We start from the raw sequence: 21,530 nt of genomic DNA on the forward strand, positions 1-21,530 counted from the left end.
GGGTTTCAGCTGCCAGTCATGGCATTATAGGACCCATGTTCCTAGACTTGCTTATCTTCGGGCTAAAGTGTCCCATAAGGAGCAGAAGTCAAGAAGGCTTCGTGAGTGGAGGTGAGTAATTGTGAGGCCCACCCCATTAGTGAAGGGCACCCATTCAGTGTTCCAGAGAGATTCTTGAGACATTTTATGGTCATTTTAGACATAGACATTTTATTTATTGAATTGCAAAGTATACAGACAGGCCTGCCAGGGTTACTGCTTCCGTTCAAAGTCATTTACTCACTTCTTTCTCAGAATTTTAATTGTTCTTTTTTAACTGGAAATTTCCAATGGCATCATTTCTTTTACCCATTTTGGGGGACTGAGATCCCCATTGCACTTCTCTGTGGTGTAGCACTGATATTTATCCTTTTGTTATATCCTGACAAGATAATTTGTAAAGTATTTTTACAGGTGCCAGTGCCAGAATGCTGTAAAAGTAATACACTCCTATAAAACACAAAAGACTTGTTAATAAGGTACAGCGATATAAAATATAAAAGTCAATATGACTTAATGATGATCAGCTGCATTTACTTAACAACCAGGAGCCAATTTAAATACAGTAATTTATCCTGCCTCTTGTGGTTTCATAAATAAAGTATAAAAACACGTGACACGAATTTCTCTCCAACAAAGTATAATATAAATTTTAAGTTTTACATTATGGATTTTCATAGGTGCTGCCAAACAGATTGAGTTCAAGTTTTAAATTAATAATATAACAATACTTCATAAATGTAGAAGTATCTGACCTTCACATTTATTCATGTTTATATTTTTTAAGAACTTGGTGAGACTGTGAAATCAGATTGCAATATGAATATTAAAAACAAAATACTTCTGGTGAGTTTCCAGTTAATGGGGTGATCCTTAAAGGGAAAATAAAAGTGCCCTTGACGTGGTGTTCAAGGTTGTTTAAGGAAGCCCATCTGAAATTGATTACAACATCATAAAATATTTGCACATTTGATGTCAGAAGGCATCAGATTGAGAAAGGTAAAGTTCATGAGGTTGTGTGATGACAGTTTTGACCTTGAAATAAATTTATAATTGTTTTAAACTCCAGATAAATTCTTATTAAAGAAGAAAAAGCTACATGAACTTGACCTAGTAAGCACCCAGCAGCTCTTAGTGCCTTTTCTGGGTCTTTCTTGCTGATTATTAAACCACAGTAACTTGGGTTGAGTTTAATGTTCAGTTTATTGTTTTTTGGAAACTTGCCTGTGTTCACTCAAAGCTTTCTAAGTCTGTTGGGTGGATTAACATTTTGGTTGTCTTGATCGAGTAGAGCCTGCCTTTGGGGGACTTCCAGGACAGGCCCCGTCTCCGCTCAGGTCTGCCCTTCAGTCGCGCCTTGTTGTATTTGCCGTTCAGGTTGGTTTCTCTGCATACGTCGTCCCACCACCAGCCCCCTGGGGAAGAGAGACCATATGGCCCATGAGAGCACATTTCCCACTTCTGCCCTCCTCTTTCTTGGCTCTGCAGTGACCAGATGGCCTCGCCGGCCAGGAGCACTTGGTGGCCCTCAGCTGTGCCCATCAGCCTCTCTGCCCCTCCCAGGCTGGCTCCTAGGGTTCAGCAGCCAAGAAGCCAGTCACTCTGGGGCCATGTTGAGGGCCTTAGGAACAGGCCCATGGTGGCTTGAGGGGCTGAGGAAGGCTGTGTACCCTTAGCTCTGCATCATTCTAGCTCTGTGCTCGTGTTTAGGCCTTGGATTTTATCAAAATTTTTTTTGCTTTTTTTTGGGGGGGGGGGGCAATTTGGGTTAAGTGACTTGCCCAAGGTCACATGGCTAGTTTTTGGTGAAGTGTCTGAGGCCGGATATGAACTCAGGTCCTCCTGACTCCAGGGCCAGTGCTCTATTCACTGCGCCACCTACCCGCCCCTTCAGGCCTTGGATTTTAGCCACACCATCCTCTGCCATTCAGATGCAGGTGGTGTTCCCAGGGTGACTCACTGGGGCAGAAGTAATCATACTCAGAACAGGGATTTATTCCCCCCAGTAATGTCTGAGCTCCCTCCTAGGCAGTGCTGCCTTCCTCTGTCTACGCTCATTGCTTCCCGATACTGTTACTGAGTTTGTCTGGGGAGCATACTTTTATTTTCTCTAAATAAGATCACGTCTGACATGCTAAGAACTTGAGTCCATCAGTAAACATTGCTTGTCTCACCAGATGTGCTGAGGGAGCATTCCTGGGGCTTAAAAGGTGAAGCTCCTAGTTCAGCCCACACCAAATGAACCTCCTTTTCACAATCGATCGTTGCAAGATTTTGCTGGTAGAAGGTAAAATTGACCCTAATTCTTCCATTCTTTGCATGTAAGTGGTACTTAGGTATTGTTTTTATTCAGTTACCTGGAGCAGCATTTCTCACTTAAGCAAATAAAGGATTAATGTTCTTGGGAACCAGAGTACCTGAGTGGCCTTCTGGGCAGCTGAGATGTTTCTTTGCATTATGGTCCCAAGTCGAAAACACAAGGTCTTTGTGCTCGGGGATCGCGCTGGGAATGTTGCCTAGAATCTCTGATAGGTGCAGGGTGTAGTCTGTATCTTTACTTCCCAGGCTGAATGAGTACTCAATGGAACGCCTGTTGTCTTTCCAGTCTTCCAGCTCGATGCGTAGGACGTAATCAGATTGCTTGACTATGGAGTAGATCTTTTCTAGGCCTAGCCAAAATTCTCCTGCAAAGAAAATTTCTGTGACTCTGGAAATAGGAATTGCAGGTAGGGCAGTCATTTAAGAGAGTTTGAACTGTTGGTTTAACTAAATCAGTATTATTAATATTCGGGTCGTTTTAGATGGTCTCTGGAGGCCTTTCTCGTTGTTTACTTCCCTGAGGACTAAAACTGGGAGATTGGAATGAGAGGGTGCCTCCTCACATTTTAGAAAACATTAAAATCTGTGGGTTGAGTTGAAAGCCTAATTTTAAAAAGGCCAGCCTGACACATGTGAACCTTGCTAGGTGTTTTCCTTTTGTAGAGAACTGTTAGGTCAGCTCCATGTTGGATCATTTCTTTTTACTTCCAGATCTATTGTTGGGTGCAGTTAGTATGGCACTGAGTTATTTATTAAGAGAGATTAGATATTTTAGACACCATCAGAATGTTATTGGTTTTTTTTTTTAAGCAATCAGGGCTAAGTAACTTGCTCAAGGTTACACGACCAGTTATTTCTGGGTGTGGTGCTGAGTGTCTGAGCCCAGGATTCGATCTCCAGGTCATCCCAACACTGGAGCCAGTGCTGTTACTCGGTGAGCCACCTGGCCACCAAAGTTATTGTTTTTTAAACCTAGCAGCAATATAAACTCGTTTCTAAAAGCTTTAAATTGAAACCGTTGTTATCTCTTCAGTTGTAGATTTGGTCTTTTCTTTCTGCCTGATGTTTTCCAAGATAACATATGTTCTGTCTAGTTCAAATTCAATATGTGGATACTTTTTAATACTTTTTTTCAAATTAAATGTTCACGGTTAGAGGTTTGGTCTGTATGATTTTGCATGTAAACAAAGCATCTGATGGGGGGGGGTGGAGAATGACTGTCTGTAATTGCTGGCTGGTGTCTTTACTCAGGAATTTCAGAGGAGAAAGGCTGCAATTTAAGGATAAGGAGCCTGTAGAGGCCGAGTGTTTGCTTTTAACATGTCATCGGGGTGGGGGTGAAATAGCCCCTATGGGCCTTGCTTCATTCCCAGGCTTACACCTACTTGGCAATGGTTGTGGAGGGTCACTAGTATCTTAAATAGCTGGAGGGGACCTTCAAGACCATCTGGTCCAGCCCCTTCCTTTTACAGATGTGGACACTGAGGCTCAGTGAAATTCAGTGATTTTGGGCAGCCAGGTAGCACAGCGAGTAAGAGCACCGTGTTGAGAAGTGTTGAGAAGACCTGGAGATCGAATCCCGGGCTCAGACACTTAGCACCCACCCAGAAACACCTGGCCATGTAACCTTGAGCAAGTTACTTAACCCCAATTGCTTAGGGGCGGCCAAGTGGCTCTGCGAGTAAGAGCACCGGCTCCAGTGTTGGGACGACCTGGAGATCGAATCCTGGGCTCAGACACTCAGCACCACACCCAGAAATAACTGGCCTTGTAACCTTGAGCAAGTTACTTAACCCCGATTGCTTAAAAAAAAAAAAATTCAGTGATTTTCCAGAGGTCACCCCATAGTGAGCATCAGAGGCAGGATTAGAACCCAGGTCCTCTGACTGTAGGGCCAAGCTTCTTTCTGCCTTACCTTCCACATCTGCCATGTAGACACCTTAGGAGTAGACTTGAAACTAGACAATCAGTGGGGAATCACGTTAATAATCATCCATTTTAGATTATAAATAGGATATCTGGAGGAAAGATTTCATTTTAGGATAGGGTAGTTGACAACTTATCAAATTTGGCATTTTTTAAAAGGAAGCTTGAATTGCAGTGAATTTTTTTAATAATTTAATTGAAGAGATGCAAGATGGAGTCTGTAACACCTTTGGTTGCCAGTAACAGACTTAGTACTTTTGTTCTTAGAAAGTCTATGTCTCAGACAGATGCTCTGATAAATTTATTGGCTGTTGGCCAGCACTGTGAATCACAAATGCATAGATACAGTATTAGACTTGGTGTATCCTGTGCTCACATATGGGAAGGGATGTTTGTGAGTCGCTGGATAAGTCTGCAGGCCTGGTTCAGTGTGTGCAGCCCTGCCTGAGCTAGCCCCCAGCTCTGAGGGCCAGTGACTCTTCAGGGGGCCCGAGGCCCCTACACGCGGTCCTCGAGTTCAGGATTGTTTTCAAAGAAATGCTGTGGTGTGATTCACCTAGCGAAATACTGTCCCTTTTCTACCTACATGTCTGTGTGAGGCTGGATTCTTTGTAAACTTCCACTAAAAGATTCTATTGGAACAGATTGGATAGGGGAGAATCCAGCAGTTTTCTACTATAGACACTGAAAAGATTTGTAAAAAGATGTCGACCAGTGCTGTTCTTCTCAGAACAGCTTTTTTGAAAAAAAAAAAAATCTACGTCTTGTAATTATACTATTTATGTTACTTTGTAACTTGTTTGTTATTTTTAAATGAATTAATATGTTTAAAAATTGATCAGTATTCGTTTCCAACATGGTAGATTTTGAGATGTAACTCAGAAACAAATGCTTTTGGAAGGGCCTTCGGTTTTTAAGAGTATAAAGGGAACCTGAGACCCCAGAAGTTTGAGAACTCTTGCTCTCCTTAAGCCTGTGAAGTGGTGTCCTAATCTGAAGCCCCACGTCCAAGCCCATTGCTGTTGGTCTGAACGCACGCATCCCGAGGGTCCGAAGTGTGTTTGTGCACATTGTACCCTTGGAACTCTTTTCCCTTTGTAGTTCTGGGGATTCACCAGGACATGGGGTGACCTTACCGTCGAGACTCCCAAAACCATGCTGATAGTTCTCCCAGGTTTCGTTGAAATTTTGTGACCCATCCATTCGGTGTTGGATTACTGTCCATGAGCTGCCTGGGAAGGGGGAAGGAACTGCAGTTACTTATGGCGATTTAGCACTGACACAGAGAGCACATTGCACAGATGTCTGTTTCTATGACCAGTTGCAATGTATGACAGTTCATAAATGCTCTGTGCTGTTTTTCTGGTGGTGGTCCAGTGCACAGAGCCCTGGGCCTGGAGTCAGGAAGGCCAGAGTTCAAACCTGGCCTCAGGCACCTGCCAGCTGTGTGATCCTGGCACATCATTCAGCCTGGGGATAATAACAGCATCTGCCTGCCAGGCTTGTGTGAGGTTCAGCTGAGAGAGTAATTGTAAGGTGCTTAGCCCAGGGCCAGGCCCTTCTATAAATGCCTGTTCTCTTCCCCCTCCTCATTGTGAATTATAGAAACCTAGAAAAGCCCAACAGGAGTTTTCTAAAGAAGAAATCCAAGCCATCCATAGCCATCTGCGTCATGAATAATTAGAGGAATGCAAATGAAAGCAGTTCTTAGGTTCTGCCTCCTCCCCATCCAGGGAGCAAAGCTGACAGAAAAAGGAAATGGTGCATGATGAAGGGTCTGCAGAAAGTCATGTGCCATGTCACGCCCGGCCTGGGAAGCTAGCCTGGCCCTGGGGAGAGCAGCTCAGCAGGAGGCCCCTAGACTGCCTAGCGGGCATGCTTGGGACCTTCTGGAGCACCCCTAGGCCTGTGTGCCAAGGAGGTGGATGCAGGAGGAAACAGACTCCTGGGCACACAAGTCACTGTGGCAGCTGCGAGCTGGCAATCTAGGAGTGGCTATCAGTGAGGGGAAAGGGACTGCAGGGGCAAGCGCTGAAGAGGGTTTCAGAGAAGCCTGGGAAGACTTGTGTGAACTCAGCCATGGCAGTGAAGTGAGCAGAGCCGTTCCCATTTCTACTGCAGCAGCAGCTCTGCTCAGACCAAGGGCTTGGAAGCCGGGAGGCCTCCCGCCCATGCAGTGACCACCCGTGAGCCTGCAGCCCACTCCTCCCTCCGGAGAGGAGGGGTGATGCAGGGGCCGAGTGAAGCCCAAAGGCTGCGCCAGGAGCTGTGGTCAAGGGGCTTTGGCTCCTGTTTGTTCTGGTACAAGGTTTTCACCTTTTTTGTTATTTTAATGGTACAAGTATGGTGGGAGGACATGAAAAAACCAATTTGTTAATTAAAGAAGGTAAAATTAATCTAAAAAGGATCAAACAAAAAGAATTTCCAATAGACTGAGCTCTCCAAGACAGAAGCTGCATTAATTGATGGCTTTGTGTCACCGGTTCTTGGGGCACATTAGACACCAAAGGTTTGTTGATCTGAATCACGTTTTCTAAGTTAACAAACACAGCAGCTCTGAGGTAGGTGTTCTTATCCCCATTTGGGGGAAATGGAGGCAGACGGAGATTAAGTGACTTGCCCAGGAACACACAGCTAGGACACATCTGAGGTGAGCGCAGGCCTTCCTGGCTTTGGGTCAGACTAGCCGCTGAGCCCTGGCCTCCTTACCCCACTCATGCTTGCTGTTGCCCCTGAAGAATCACTAGGCCTTTCCATATGACTTGCAGCTAACATCTTCCACGTGGGTTATTTCCCCGTCTTAGAATTCAACATCTCTGGGCAGAACGCCACCTTTCTTTCTCCTTATGTCCCCAGCGCGTATCAAGTACCTTCCCCAAAAAGCTTAATAAATACCTGAATAACTGGTTCATTTTAGCCCTGAGCATGCTGCCTGGCCTGTAGGAGGTACTATTAAATAATTAGTGAATGGAGCACTGCAGAGGAGTCACAAAGGGCACACAGGGAATCCAAGGAGATGAGGGGCATCTCCCACTTGTGCCATTGGCATTGGAGAGGGTCACCTTCTGCCCCAGCCCTTCTCCTTTGCCTTGTCTTTTTACCTGATTTCACTTCACAGTAGACGTTGAAGACTTCGGATTGGCTGGGCCTGATGGGGTATATGCCGCTGGCACGCAGACCTCCATCGTAAAGGGCAGCGCAGTCCGCAGGACCGTCTGGAAGTGGGGCAGAGCAGAGCATGACTTAGTCACCTGGGGAGGGCCGGGATGAGGCCTAGAACCCAAGCTCTTTGTCTGAGGCTTTTCTCTGTCTGCCTACAAAATACATGGTTACCAGGACTCCTTTGACTGCTTTCTGGCACACAGTGACTGTATCAGGTGGCATTTTAAAGCCAAGAATTGGTGCCTGAGAAAAGTCACCACACCTTGTGCTGGATGCAGGAAGGGTGGGGATGGTCTAGCTTCTCAGATCGCTTGGGTTTGAGGTCAGAGGACCCAGCTCCCAGCTCTGGGCCTGGGCCTCGTTACTTGTATAACCTTGAGAAATCAGACTGCTTCATGTGCAAAGTGATGGTCTTGGACTCGGCCATTTCTAAGGTTGCTTCTTACGCTCACTCTGTTCCTCACCTACTCTGGTATACAGGCTTATGGTATCTGGCTTGTGAAGCCTCCCGCCCCCTCTCCCTCGGCTCTGTGTGGGCCAGGGTGCTGCTGAGTGGAGATCTGGAGAGTTCTGCACCGGGAGGCTTGTATTTGGGCCTGCCAGACCTGCTTTGCATTGTTCAGACTCTTAATCCATTGGCTTAATAGAGCATTCCTACTTTAGAAATGTTCACCTGGGGGAGAGGGGGGGATCCTGCCGAGCAGGTTTTACACAACAGTCCGTGACCTTACCATTAGATTCTGCAGACTTTGTTCCATTGGACTGAAGAGAAGGAATGGTTCTTGGCGCTCTTTGCTTTGAAGAAAAGGAGTTGTCTGTGGTTTCTTGAAAACCCGTCCTTCTTAGCTGATAAGAGGAACATGGACATACGATTCATCTCCTAAGAACTCCTGGGACAGGCTGGGGAGGGTGGGGTAAGTGCCGGGCTGATTAAGCCCAAGACAAGGAATGTGTACAACTTTCCCATTTTTCTTGACCCAGAAGGGAAGGTTCGATTGCTGTGGCCTTCCTGTTCTGTGCCTAGAGGCCCTGTTGGCTCTGGGAGCATCCTGGGACCTCAGAGCCCTCTGCTTTGGGGGAGGGCCTGCCCAGGGATGAAATCCCAGATCCAGGAGAGCCCTTGCCCCCATGCCTTCCTCGGTAGAACACTCTGCCATGTAGGATGGTTTCATTTGCCACCCACTAATGATGGAGGAACGGTGGGGCCACCACCCTCATCCCACGTAGGTGATGCTTTGAATGCTCTGGTTCTCTCTCCTCACAAAAACTGTATTAAGTGAGTAGTGCAGGCACTCATAGGTGGTACTTAGGGGCTGCTGTGGCAGAGAAGGTCCCCTTCCTGCCGGTCCCCTTGGAGGTGGGCCTTTGTCTAGGAGCTTAGGAGTCCCCCAGACAGCCGGCCTTACAGGCTGCCTCCCAGCTCACAGTTGGAGAGCAGCCACCCCCTGAGGAGGCAGAGAAGGAGACCTTCGGGGAGGCAGCAGTACATTTAAGAATGGTGGTGGTTTGTGGCTTACAGATTGCCCTGTGACATTGGTGGTGCAAGCAGTCATAGTCCCATTTTACAGAAGAGGAAACTGTGACTTGCTGAGATGGAGGGACTGTTCCAGACAGGAGCAGAGGAAGCACCTGCTTCCCTTCCTGAGCGCCCTCTGGTGCTTTCTGCTCCCCATGGCAGAGCCTGGGGATGGACGGCCCTTTGGCTATGGCCTCACCTGGTTTTCCATCTCCTTGATTTGGCCGTGCTGCTTGGTGAGCTGCTGGTACTGTTCATGGACCGTCTGGAAAAGCTCTTTGATGCTGTGATCTTGCTGCTCTACAAAAGTCTGGGAATGGGGGCTGGTTAGAGGCCATCTTGTCCAGCCCACCCCACACTGACCCTCCAGCCTTGGAGCCCTTGTCAGCTCTTTCTCCCTGGGCGTTCCTGTAACAGCCTGCTTATGTGCTTTTATGTTGGATTTTAAGTTTATATTCGCTATAGTTTTTACTGAGTTGACTTTTTCAGCATAACATTTCGTAGATGGATGTGGTGAAATGCAGTGTTTCAATAGGAGAGGATTTGTTAAAAATTCCTTTTAAAAAAACCAAACCTGCCTTTTAGTCATGGGTAATAACTACTTCCAAATGTTTTCCACTTAGTGGTTGTTTAAAATTTTCATTTCATAATTTGGTTTTCTACTTTTATTTGAAATTTTGCTGATAAATGATTAATGAATTTGCTTTGATTTTTATTTTCAATTTAATAATGAAGTTTGGAAAACACAGATCTGATTTAAAATATTACATGAGCTTTGACTTTCCTCAAAAGCTTCTTTGCAAACCCAGTGTATTTCAGATCCCATTTTTCAGAAACCTGCGATAGAAGGAAAGCTGGCAAGCAGAGAGCCTGGTTCATGGCCTTAGCTGTCCCGACTTACCTTAAGGAAGGTCACCTCCTGAGGGTCCTGGCCTTCGGGCCGGCTGTGGAGTAGCGAGATCAGCTTCTCCTCTAATGACCTCACTTTCTGTTGGAGTTGACTCTTCTCTTCCAAGAGATCTTCAAGCTTTGAGTTCAGTTCCAAGGATAAGTTTTTCATTTCTTCATTTTTGGCCTGAAGATTTGATGTTGTTTTACGAAGTTGTCTCTCTTCCTCTTTGATTTCGTTGGTTTGTAGTGAGAGATCATAAAAAGACTTGTCGAATATGTTCAGTTTTTGAAATATGTCGTTAATCTGACTCTTTGTCTTGTGAACAAAGTCCTTAAGACCATGCCCCAGCTGAAGGAGGCCGTTGGCCAAGATCTTGACGTCATCCAGCATAGCGAATCTTGATTTTGGCTCTGGAGGGGGAGAGTCAGGTGGGGGGTGTTCCTGGCCCATCCCAGAGGAAATAACAAGAGGGACAATTAAAAAAAAGAGGGAAATTGCTCTCATTTTTGTTTTCTGATTTGTGTTATTTAGAAGAGGTTTGAACTGACTTTCCTCTTGTAACTGACCTAGATTGCTGAACTCTATATATACCCCTGGCTGCTTCAGAAAAGGCTTACTGCAGAAGGAGAGATAGTTGATCATTAAACTGTGTAAACCTGAACAAAGGTAACCCCTTTCTTTATTCAATTAGGTCAGTTTTGCTGAGCAGTAGTTTTAGGAAATTATAAAGTAAGTGCATGAAAAGTTGAACAGGTAATGATGTGTGGCTGCCTTCTTTTAAAAATTATTTTGTTTTGAGCTTAAATACACAATGAGAAAAGAAAAAAAATTTGATAAACTTAAATATTAAAACTTAAATACAAAATAAGAAAAGAAAAAAGCATTGCTATGTATATGGCAGAACTGAGAGGATTCAGAATATTCAGAGACAAAGAAAACCTGTCCAATAAATACTACACATTGTGTTCCAAGCTGCCCATCTTTTCTTTGCTTCCTGGTGAGTTTTCTTGTGTTCTCTGTCATGCACTTTTTACTTTGTTCCTTTTTCTCCCTTCCTTCCCTCCCCCCCACAAGAAGTCTACAGTTAAGTGTGGATATATAAGCCCCCCACATATATGTACACACACATGTGCGTACACATGCATAGATACACACATACACACGCATACATACATCTGCTTAGCCATCTATAATCACTCTCATATCTAGACACATACATTGCTGTCATGTATGTAAGACCACACTATCCTTGTTCTCTGCTTCTCTGAGGGTGGAGAACCTCTTCCTTCATAAGTCTCCATCTTTCCATACAAACTTTGCTAAGGCCATCGCATCGTCATTTCCTAGACCACAGCAATATTCCAGTCCTTTAATGTTTAGTTGTTTATGTTTAGTTATTTAGTTAGTCTAAAATATATAGTGTAGTTTCCCTAGTTTTCTCTTTTGATTAAATCTTGTCTTTTTTGCTTTTCTGTTTTGAAAGATGATTTTAGGGTATGATGCTGTTAAAGCCCATTATGAGGCAGAAATGAGCCCTTTTATCTCACAGAAAATGGAATGCAGTTGACATCGAGGAAGTAATGTATAAAACTTGGGTGTATACCTGTGCTTTTCCAAATATTGAGATTTTAATTATTTAATGCAATTAGGAGGGTTTATATTTTATTTTTATCATAAATACATTATATTAGATTTGCCATGAAGAGGCTTTCCTAGGTAAGGTAGATGGACCTTTGATGCCAAGAGTGACAAGCCTTTCCTAGAGAGGCATTTTAATTTTCAAAACAGCAACCAAAACAGAAGCACGCACTTGCAACCTAACTTGAAATTCCCAGGAGCCTGTTCGGGTGGGAGGAGAGGCTAGACCTGCCTCTCACTTACTAGGCAATGGTGCCATCAGGGGTGACCTTTGCCTTGCCCACCCTGCCAAGTTTGTGTTCCTTTTCCACGTGCTTGCCCTCTGACTCTCCCACACTCCTTTAATCCTAGGTTCTTCTTCTCCATCCCAGTGGTGTATAGGGACATCTGTGTTTGCTCATGCACACAGGGGGAGTTCAGCTCTGCAGAATAGTGCTGAGGGCTTACCTGCCATCCTGCTCAGTCATTTTCCAGCCTCTGATGTCACTGGCAGGGAGGAGAGGCTCCCTTGAGTGAAGCAGGAGGCTGAGAAGGTGGAAATGTGTGGACATCCAGAGGGTCCCAGAGAAGAGAGAATGGCTGGACTACAGGCAGCTTTTTGCCTATCAGCCTTGCTGCTCTCCGAGAGTTCTCCAACCTCTGGGAAAAACAGTCCCCACTTACTCGAGAAAGCTGTTTGTGCCAGATTGCTAATGTGGATTTTGAAACCCATTGGAAAGTTCTACCTCCAGTGGCTTAGACCAGAAATTGCTCTAAGACTGATGTAGCTAACAGCGGCACCAAGATCTTTTCTTTAAAACAAACACACACGAATACACTGAGACCCGCTGTGTGTGCACATGCCCCGGTGGACCCCAGCTCTCCTTTCCTTGCCATTTTCTCCCCGTGATCTCCATCCTGACCCTTGCTGTCTTCCCTGCCTCTCTGTCCCACTCTCCTCCATAGTTCTTTCTTCTCGCTGCCGTTAGATGCTGAGCGCCATGAGGCCCAGAGCTGCTCTGTCTTCTCTTGGTCTCCCCTGCACTGAGAGCCCTGCTTGGGGTGCAGTCAGTGCTGAATCCATGCTCTGTTAAGTTCTGCCCTCCTGCCTGCCTTCTTACAGTCTTCGGCACCCAGCCAGGAACAGAAGCGGCCTCTTCCAAGGCAGACAGGTGGTTACCAGCGGATCCCTAGTTTCTGCTGCTGCTGATATACTAGGGTTTTGTGGTTTTCACTGAGAGAGGAAGAGGAGGAGGAGGAGGGAGGACTCCTCGAGGGTGTTTCAGTTTATGTCCTGGTATTGGTGTGTGCCCAAATTGACTGTTGTGTACGTATGTCTTATAAAATGATTTCATCTAGTTGCATTATTTGTCTGTCTTCATTTGCTTATTAGATTTTTGTAACGTTACCATTTTTAAAGGACTTTCACTTTTTATCTCAATTAATTTGAATCTCTGGAAGGTCCTATAAGCAGAACTGATACCATTAACTTCATCTTACAGATGTTAAAACTGAGGCTCAGAGAGTAATTGACTAAAAATTCTGGACCCCCAAGAGCCAGAGCTGCGACTGCCCACTGTTGCTGACCTCTTGGGCCACGCCAGCTCTCGGGGCCAGACCGTCTTTGGGTTGACTCTAGCACAGTGTTTCATATTTGGGAGAGTCTTGAGAGGCCCCGAACAAGAATGTCCTCTTCAGCATCCTGAGAAGGGGTCGATTAGACTTTATTTGTCTACCTTCCGTAAGGAGGAACCGAACCTGTTCCTCTTTGGAGTAGCTTCCATTGTTTAAAATCTAATATCAGATTTAATTTGGCTGTTTTCAGTCCCTACCCTTTACACCTGTTTCTTCGCTCTGAGACCAGGCAGAAGAAAGATTTAGTCCCTTTCTGTCTCCTAGCCCTTCAGAGGGTTTGTAGACGACTGTAATGACTTCCCTCAGTCTCCTCTTCATCCACTCAAGCATCCCCGTTCCTCGGAACGACGTCCCAGTCCTTCATCGTCCCCGGTGCCCTCCTAGGCAGGCTCTTCCAGACGTGCCCTGCCCATGGTGGACCAGAATGAGAATATTGCCTTTCTTCTTCAGACTCTTTATCCGCCATTCATTCTTGAGTGACGTAGTGGGGAGTTAACTCATTTTGACCTTCATTTTGCTAAAATACCAGGTCTTTTTCAGATGTGCTTCCTCCGGCCGTACTTCCTCCATCTTAGATTGTGAAGTTGATCATTTGAAGTCATCTGTAAAACCTCCTGCTTAACTCAGTTAAATCTCTTCATTAGCTCTGGCTCAGTGTTCTAGTCTGTCAAGATCATTTTAAATATTGGCTGTTCTTCCCAGCCTTGTGTCGTCTGCAGATTGGCTGGGCATGCCATTTATGTAACTGTTAAACAGCATGGAGAGGAGTGAGTACAGATCCCTGGGGAGTACTGTGGAGATCTGCTTCCAAACTGACATCAGCCGTTCAGGACTTCTAGGGATTCTTCTGTTCAGGGAGATCCAGGGGTAGAAGTGTGCAGGACCACATCTCCCAGTTGTCCACAGGAGGCCAGCAGAGATTTTTTTCTATTGAATATTTTGCTAAAACCCATTTAATATTCATTTATAGCCTTCCCTTGAACAACCAGTCTTGTAGTTCTGCTAACAGAGGGGCTCAGATGACTCTGGCATGGCTTGCGCTTGGTGAAGCCTGTTCTTTGGGGTGATTTCTTTCTTTTCCAGGTGCTCACAGGCCAGTTCTTCAGTGATGCCTTTTAGCATTTTGGGGGAATCAGTTAAGATGACTGTAGCCTTTTTTTTTTTTAATAGAGCCACCCCTTGGCCTTCCGCACTCCCATCGTGCTGCTCCCATGCTCCACTGACTCCCAGTGATACCAACAGTTACTTCACGGTCCTCTCCGCTGTTTTTTTTTTTTTTTTTCGGTTCCTGAGAATGTGGCTCCTTTAGCCTTGAACTCCTTACAGGCTGCCAGGTTCTGTCTTACTGTCAGCTCCTTATTAGCTATTTCTCTTTGGTTGCTTTTGGTCCAAAGGTTTCCTCTTTAGTAGAGGAAACAAGCAGAGTCTGTTTTAAGCATTTCTGCCTCTTCTCCCCCATCTCTTATGACTGTCCTGTCTGCTCCAGATAGCAGTTCTGTCCGTTCTTTGATTCTCCTCCATTCCCCAACATATAGAAAATGCAAAACCCCATTTTTCTGTTCAATATGTTTTTTGAAGTACTCCCTCCGACCCCAGGAGCATTCTAAAAACAAACATCTCCTTTGCAGAGAGCTCTTTACTAGGTGCTAATGGGATGTGGGTCCTGTTTTATCCTTGGACAGGTACACAGGAGACTGACGTGTGAAGGTCAAGGGGGAGTGGTGTTGGAGAAGAGACGCTGTCTCAGGGAGATGGAGCTCCTGGCAGAGTTGGGCCACCATTCACTGGGGATTCTGTTCAGATCCACATTGGGTGAGATGGCCTTGGAGGGCCTTTCTAACCCCGAGGATCCCTCAGGCAGCCCGTGGGAGCGGAAACGGCTTTGGGCCAGGATTAATTAGAGACCCCTGGCTAGGTCGTTCTTCCAGTGGTTACGTGTTGGGTCATTAGGAAGTCGCTTAGCCTTCACCTGCAAAATAGGATGTAATGATCACGTGTGTGATGCTTTATGGTGTCGGGTTGTTGTGAGACTCAAACGGTGACCACGAGGTGCTTCTGGATCCTCTCCTCCATCCCTGGAGCATTTTGTATTTACTGGTGGTTGTTTGTGTGTTCAGGAGGCCCCAGCCAGTGCAGAGCAGATCCAAGTGATCTGAGACTTCGCGAGATTCATCCTTTGTGCTGTTGGGCCCCGGGTTACATAGATGTGCACATGTTGTTCCCGCCATAGAAGGAAAGCTTCCTGCTGGCAGAGGCCTTTTGTCGTTGTATCTCCCACACTTGTCATGGTGCTTGGAACATAGTAGGGCTTCCTAAGTGTTTGTGGATTGAAAATAATCGTGAAGCACTTTGTAAACTGTTGGATGCTGTGTAAATCATCATTAGAGAAGAGGGTGAACAGGGATGTCTCTGTAGGGGGGTTGATGTGTGAATTCAAGTTTCACAGAATGTTTAGGGAAGAGCGTGAGGGAAGACATTTTAGGTGCAGGGGAAGGTCTTAGCACCGCCACGGAGGCAGCAGGCACACATCCGGCTTGTTTCTGGGGCCAAGGAATCATCAGGTTTGGTGGACATGTGGAATGGGAGGGAGCGGAAAGAGGATGCAAGGCTGTGCATATAACCTCCAATCGTGAAGGGTTTTGAAAGCCAAGCATTTAAACTTGGTAGACCTGGGGCTGTGTATACACCTCCAGCTGCCCATTCAGCACTTGGTGGACGGGGCCAGGAGGCCTATCCTGGGGCTGAGCTGAAAGGTAGAGGGTAAGACAGAGGCAGGTGCCAAGATTCTGTCAGAAACTCCTCTGCCGCAGCAGGCTCACCTCCTGTAGCCTTTGCTGCCTCTGGCAGAAGCGTCCACTGCTCTCAGCTCTTTCCTTGTAGAGGAGAATGGCCTTGTGATCTGCCCTTCCACCCACCACTTTGTGAAGTGGGAATTGCCATGTATCAGGGGTCGTAGGAGCTTTTTATTTTAAAGAAGTTTTGTTCAGTTTGTAGGGCCAGGGGCTTCCAGACATCCAGAGGCAGATGTTTGTATTCCAGTAAAAAGAGCCATTTCACAAGTGACAAGTGCTTGGACAAGGTACCATGCCCTGCTTCTGCCTGGTCTTGGAAGCCCTCACTCTTCCCTGAGGGAAAAGCCCTTCAGGCACAGACACACTTGGCCTGCTCCCACGGTGACAATGGGTTTGTCTGTGGGGCTTGTAAATTGGAAGGGAAGTCAGCAGCCAGCGAGTCCAACCCGAAGCCGGCTGTAACAGAGGTTGTCCAGCTTGAAGACCACGACTGAGGAGGGAGCTGTTGGGAAGGGTTTCCCTCCAGTGAATCAAGCTTAAGTGGCCTCTTTACACCGTCTGTCCCTTGTCCCAAGTTCTGCCCTCACATAAGCCTTCCCTTGTTGCTCAGAGCATGAGAGGCTTAAAGGCAGCTGTCCCATTCCCTTGGGGTTAAGCATCCCTGTTTGAGTACTGGGCCTCATCACACCATTGGCACTGGTTGGTGCCCTCCTCTGCACATTCTCCAACTGAAAAATGAATTTCTGGGGCGGCCAGGTGGCACTCAGTGAGTAAAGCGCCGGCCCCAGAGTCCGGAGGACCTGGGATTGGTTCTGGCCTCAGATACTTAACACCCACACACACAAAAACTGGCCGTGTAATCTTGGGCAAGTTACTTAACCCCAATTGCTTTAAAAAAAATGAATCTCTTTCCAAAAATGTGGATTTTAGAACATTCTTTTCCACATGTGGTCTGAACAAGACAGTGCTGTGGGACTCTCACCCCCCTGCTTCAGAAAGGACACCTTCCCATGACCATTCTTGCCTTCAGTTTTCTTGAGGACCACCTCTGGTATCTGACAGGGTACTCAAAGGTGGTGATTGACTACCTTAGCAAAAGCTAGAAAAAGAGGTTCAGGATGGGAGAGTTGGATAAAAGTGGCATTTTTAGAAATTATTTTAATTTGTCTTTTTAATTTCTTCTGTCTGACTTACACTTTATGCAGAGGGGAACAGAACTCCTGTTTTCCTTGAACTTCTCTTTATACAAATAAAACTGACATAATTATCTTGTAGAATAGCCCAATTACAAAAGATCAGCTTTCAAGAAAACAAGGAAATTTGGCAAGCAAATTAAAAGACAATTTTTTTTTAACTTCAGAAACCTTAAAGCCCAAAGGTCTCAGCCCTTTAAAACATTTGGATACTTTTTAGCCTTGTTTGAAATAGCAGAAAAGCAAAGTCCTTTATCCTCCTCCCTTGATTGTTCAGGGGGTGGTGATTGTGAAATCCCAGGAAGGTGAGATTTCCTAATATAACACAGGGCGTTTGGGGCTCTTAGAACACCACACGCACCTGATTTCGTCTCTTTTCATTTTCTAGTATACTTCATTATTATTTTGTCTTGTAACCTCTTTAATCTGTATTTGGCCCACACATTCCTTGTGTGTGGAATGTGTGGTATTTCATGGAAAAGATCCTGATGAAACTATTGCAAAGTAGTTTTCCATTAGACATCTCCACCTGCCCATTCATGTGAATGATAATGTGATTTAATAAACCAAAAGGAAGCCCAATGTCACTCCCTCTACTTGCTTAGAAGTTGGCAGTCATCCATCAGTTAGCATTTGCTGTTTGTGTACTGTGTTCCAGGGTGAAGGCAGGTGAGGCCTTAAAGAAGAAAATCACAAGTAGATCAGTGCTTATTCTTCTTGAATGAATTAAAGAATATTTAGTAAGCACTTGCTGTGTTTTAAGGATTGTGCTAAGTTCTGGAAATACAAGTGGGTTGTTGTTTTTTTAAGCCTGGTTTCTCTTATCTTGCCCAGGCTGAGAGTTTCAGGGCCACTCATGGGCCTGATACCACCACTGATGGGCACCTGAACTTGGTCCTGCTCTGATTCCAGCCTGGGTGGGTCCATGCCTCCTTAGGCAGCCCTGCTAGGATTCTATTGGCAGAACCCCTTTCAGTTCAGAACTGCCCAACTGAAGGGATCTCACAGGCTCCTGGAGAGCTGGGACTATAATTGTGCCACCAGAGCATGCCTGCTTTCCAAGGAGCTCATATTCTGATTAGAAGAGACAGTCCATGTAGAGCATTCCATTGAAGGGTCAGTGGCAAGGCCCAGGAATCCTGAGGGTTCAGTTGAAGGGCCTCTGGCATAAGGCCCAATGGTCTGGAGAGAGCTGGAGAAGGGTAGATGGCAGTGCCTGGAGTCCGGATGGTTAGAGGGTCCAGCCTGGTGGTCCACTCCCCTCCCAGAAGGATGTATTAAGAAAGGCCTATATCCAGCAGGTTGTCATTGATAAATATTGTATACGCATGACCGAGATAACCAACTCAGAGTCTAACTATTTTTTCTAGCTCTACAAAGTAATTTTTTTTTGGTAGATTGATTAGTATGGCACTAAATATATAATTTAATTTAGGCAAAATTGTCATTTTTATTATATTAGCTCTACCCAGCCATGAGCAATTGATGTTTTTCCAATTAGTTAGATCTGACTTTATTTTTGTGAAAAGTGTTTTGTAATTGTGATCATATAAGTCCTGGGTTTGTTTTGGCAGGTAGATTCCCAAATATTTTATAATGTCTACAGTAACTTTAAATGGGATTTCTCTTTCTATCTCTCGCTGTTGGATTTCGTTAGAGATATATAGGAATGCTGAGGACTTATGTGGGTTTATTTTATATCCTACAACTTTGCCAAATTTGTTTATTATCTCAAGTAGTTTTTTGCTTGATTCTCTAAGTATATCATCATATCATCTGCAAAGAGTGATAGCTTAGTCTCTTCTTTCCCTTATTTGATTCCTTCAGTTTCTTTTTCTTACTGCTCCTGCTAACATTTCTAGTAACAAACTGAATAAGGGGGCGGAGCCAAGATGGCAGCATAGAAGCAGGAAAACTCCCTGCACTCCTCCCACAGCCACCTCAAATACCTATGAAAAATGACTAAACAAACTTTAGGGCTACAGGACCCACGAAGTGACAGAGAGAACCAAACCTCCCGCCGAAGGCAGCCTGGCAGGCAGACAGGAACAGTCCATCAAATACACTGGGAACAGAGCCCAGCCCCACCACAGTCTTAGCCCCAGGACAGCCCCGACCAGCCGTGGCTAGATGGACTTTGGGAAAGTGGATCACCAGCAGCTCTGGTGGTTTCCAGAATTATCAACCCATAAATGCCAAAGGCAAAGTAAAAGGTCAGTGTGGACTTTGGGAACAGGGGATTGGGGAGTGCGGTCCGGCCTCTGCCCCCAGAAGGGAGAAGCGGCTGAGAAGCATCTTTCCCTTTACAATGCCTCTTTGTGTGGCATAATTTACCCTTTTCTTCTTCATTCTTTCCCCTTCTTCCATTACAGTCCCTTTTCTAGCCCTTAATAAGGTTTTTTTGTCATCATTTTGTGTAATTTATACCCACACCCTCTATTTCTCTATTTTATTTTTCCTTTTTAGATGTCACCATAGGTATAGAATTCTCAATATTAACAGGTATCAGCTTCCCATATAAGGATGTAAACAGTTTGCTCTCATTAAATAACAAGTTATATGTGTGTGTGTGTATGTTTGTGTATGTGTGGTTTTTTTCCCTATTTACCTTTCTATGTCTCTCTTGAGTCTTGTGATTGGAGGTTGAATTTTCCATTGAGCTCTGGCTTTTTCATCAGGAAGGTCTGGAAGTCTGTTATATCATTGAATGACCATCTCCTTGCCTGGAAAATTATACTCAGTTTCTCTGGATAGGTGGTCCTTGGTTGTAACCTGAGCTCTTTTGCCTTGTGGAATATCATATTCCAGTCCCTCTGATCTTTCACTGTAGAATCTGCCAGATCCTGTGCAGTCCTTACTGTGGTTCTGTGATTATTTGAATTGTTTCTTTCTGGCTACTTGTACTATTTTCTCCTTTACCTGATAGTTCTGGAATTTGGCCACAACATTTTGCGGACTTTTCAATTTGGGATATCTTTCAGGAGGTGTCTGGTGGATTCTCTTGATTTCTATTTCACCCTTTGATTCTAGGATCTCAGGGCAGTTTTCCTTGATGAGCTCTTGGAAGATGCTGTACAGGCTCGTTTTTTCATCATGATTTTCCAGTAGGCCTATGATTCTCAGATTATCTTTCCTGGATCTGTTTTCCAGGTCAGTTATTTTTCCATTGAGATATTTTACCACTTTTTCTAATATTTTATTCTTGATGTTTTGTTTGACTGATTCTTGGTGCCTCACGGAGTCATTAGCTTCAATTTGGTTGATTCTAATTTTTAGCAAATTATTTTCCTTGGTTAGTTTTTGAAGCTCCTTTTCCATATGTTCAGATTTCATTTTTAGTTCACACATTTTTCTTTTTAAGGAGCTGTTTTCTTCATTGTAATGTTTTTCTAATTTTGATTTTAAAAGAATTATTCATTTTATCTGCTACCTCTCTAATCTGGTTTTCAAAGTTCTTTTTGAGCTCATCTAAGAATGCTTTCTGTGCTTGAGACGAGTTTGTATTCCCTGTTGAGGCTTCAGCTGTGGGTGTGAAGTCAACACTGTTTCCTTCTGAATTTGGTTCCTCCCCTCACAATAGTAGGGACTCCAGAGTCTTTGTCTTTGCAGTCTGCTTTGTACCCATTTTGAAGCAGGGCCATAGCCACACCCTTCCTCTAGGGTTCCCAAGCCTTTACTGTTTAAGGTTTTGCCCTGGGGCAATAATTACTATGTTTTCAGGGTCAGAGAGGGGCATAGGAGCAGCCGGGGTTCACTCTGCCATCCTGGTCCCTGGAGGTCCAGCTTTTTAAGTTTCCAGGCTGTAGTTGGTCATCCCAGGAGTAGCTGCTGCCCCTGGCAGGGGCCCTGCATTTGTCTCTTACCCAGTTCTGTCTAGTCCCAGCCCTGCAGCTATAGGCCTGGCAGTGGCCCTTAGGGTTGCTGGATCACCCTGCCGCCACATTGACCAGGCCTCATCTGGGCCTCCACGCGCTGTGTCGTCGGCCTTGCCACCGCCCTGCATTGTCATCCGGACCTCCTCAGAGCCTAACTAGTGACTCATTTTTACCAGTGCATTTCAGTGTCATATTCCCTTTCCAATCATCCCTCCCCCCTTAGTGAACTCTGTCATAACAATGACAGCAAAAACAAAACTGTGCTCAGCAGTCGATCTGAGGGTGGAACTTGGTGCCCTTTCTCCTGCTTGCCTCTGCCCTGCATGAAGAGAGGCATGTGCTGCCCCGGCCCCCCCGCACCCACCGCAGCCTCCTCGTGCCTGCCGCGCCCCCCCCACGCCCGCCACAGCTCCCCTGCTCTCACATTGATCGGTGCCTCTGAGCTGGGGTCTGCTGATTGCAAGCGGCGCCTTCTTTTACATCCTCATTGTCTTGTCCCATGTGCTTTCCTCCTGTTTCTGCCGCCATCCCTGGCTCTGTTCATCTGACTTTCTCCTAGTAGGC

General features: G+C 45.5%; 2 protein-coding genes across 7 annotated transcripts in view; one reads left to right on the top strand and one right to left on the bottom strand.

Annotated features, from left to right (window-relative positions):
• LOC138165277 (dedicator of cytokinesis protein 7-like) overlaps window positions 1-21,530 on the top strand; it is a 327,550-nt gene that overhangs the window by 231,744 nt on the left and 74,276 nt on the right. The gene's annotated exons all lie outside the window — the stretch shown is intronic.
• Window positions 943-10,448, bottom strand: LOC138165276 (angiopoietin-related protein 3-like). Its single transcript, XM_069093428.1, has 7 exons — window positions 9,864-10,448; window positions 9,162-9,272; window positions 8,178-8,292; window positions 7,386-7,499; window positions 5,421-5,516; window positions 2,457-2,723; window positions 943-1,454 (listed from the first exon to the last, which is right to left on the bottom strand). Exons 1-7 carry the CDS (start codon window positions 10,356-10,358, stop codon window positions 1,270-1,272), a joined length of 1,383 nt encoding a protein of 460 aa, XP_068949529.1. The 5' UTR covers window positions 10,359-10,448; the 3' UTR covers window positions 943-1,269.

This window comes from Petaurus breviceps, unplaced genomic scaffold, assembly GCF_028583685.1.
Source record: "Petaurus breviceps papuanus isolate PSGF00001 unplaced genomic scaffold, PetGlider_PUasm1.0 208, whole genome shotgun sequence".
Lineage (NCBI taxonomy): Eukaryota > Metazoa > Chordata > Mammalia > Diprotodontia > Petauridae > Petaurus > Petaurus breviceps.

What these genes read in the sequence shown, in the direction of transcription:
- LOC138165276 (XM_069093428.1), bottom strand. Translation starts at nt 10,358, where the DNA reads ATGAGAGCAATTTCCCTCTTTTTTTTAATTGTCCCTCTTGTTATTTCC. An exon ending in AGGAGGTGACCTTCCTTAAG is followed by an intron (nt 9,273 to 9,863) that starts GTAAGTCGGGAC and finishes CCCCATTCCCAG; the next exon opens with ACTTTTGTAGAGCAGCAAGA. An exon ending in CTACTGTGAAGTGAAATCAG is followed by an intron (nt 5,517 to 7,385) that starts GTAAAAAGACAA and finishes CCCCCTTCCCAG; the next exon opens with GCAGCTCATGGACAGTAATC.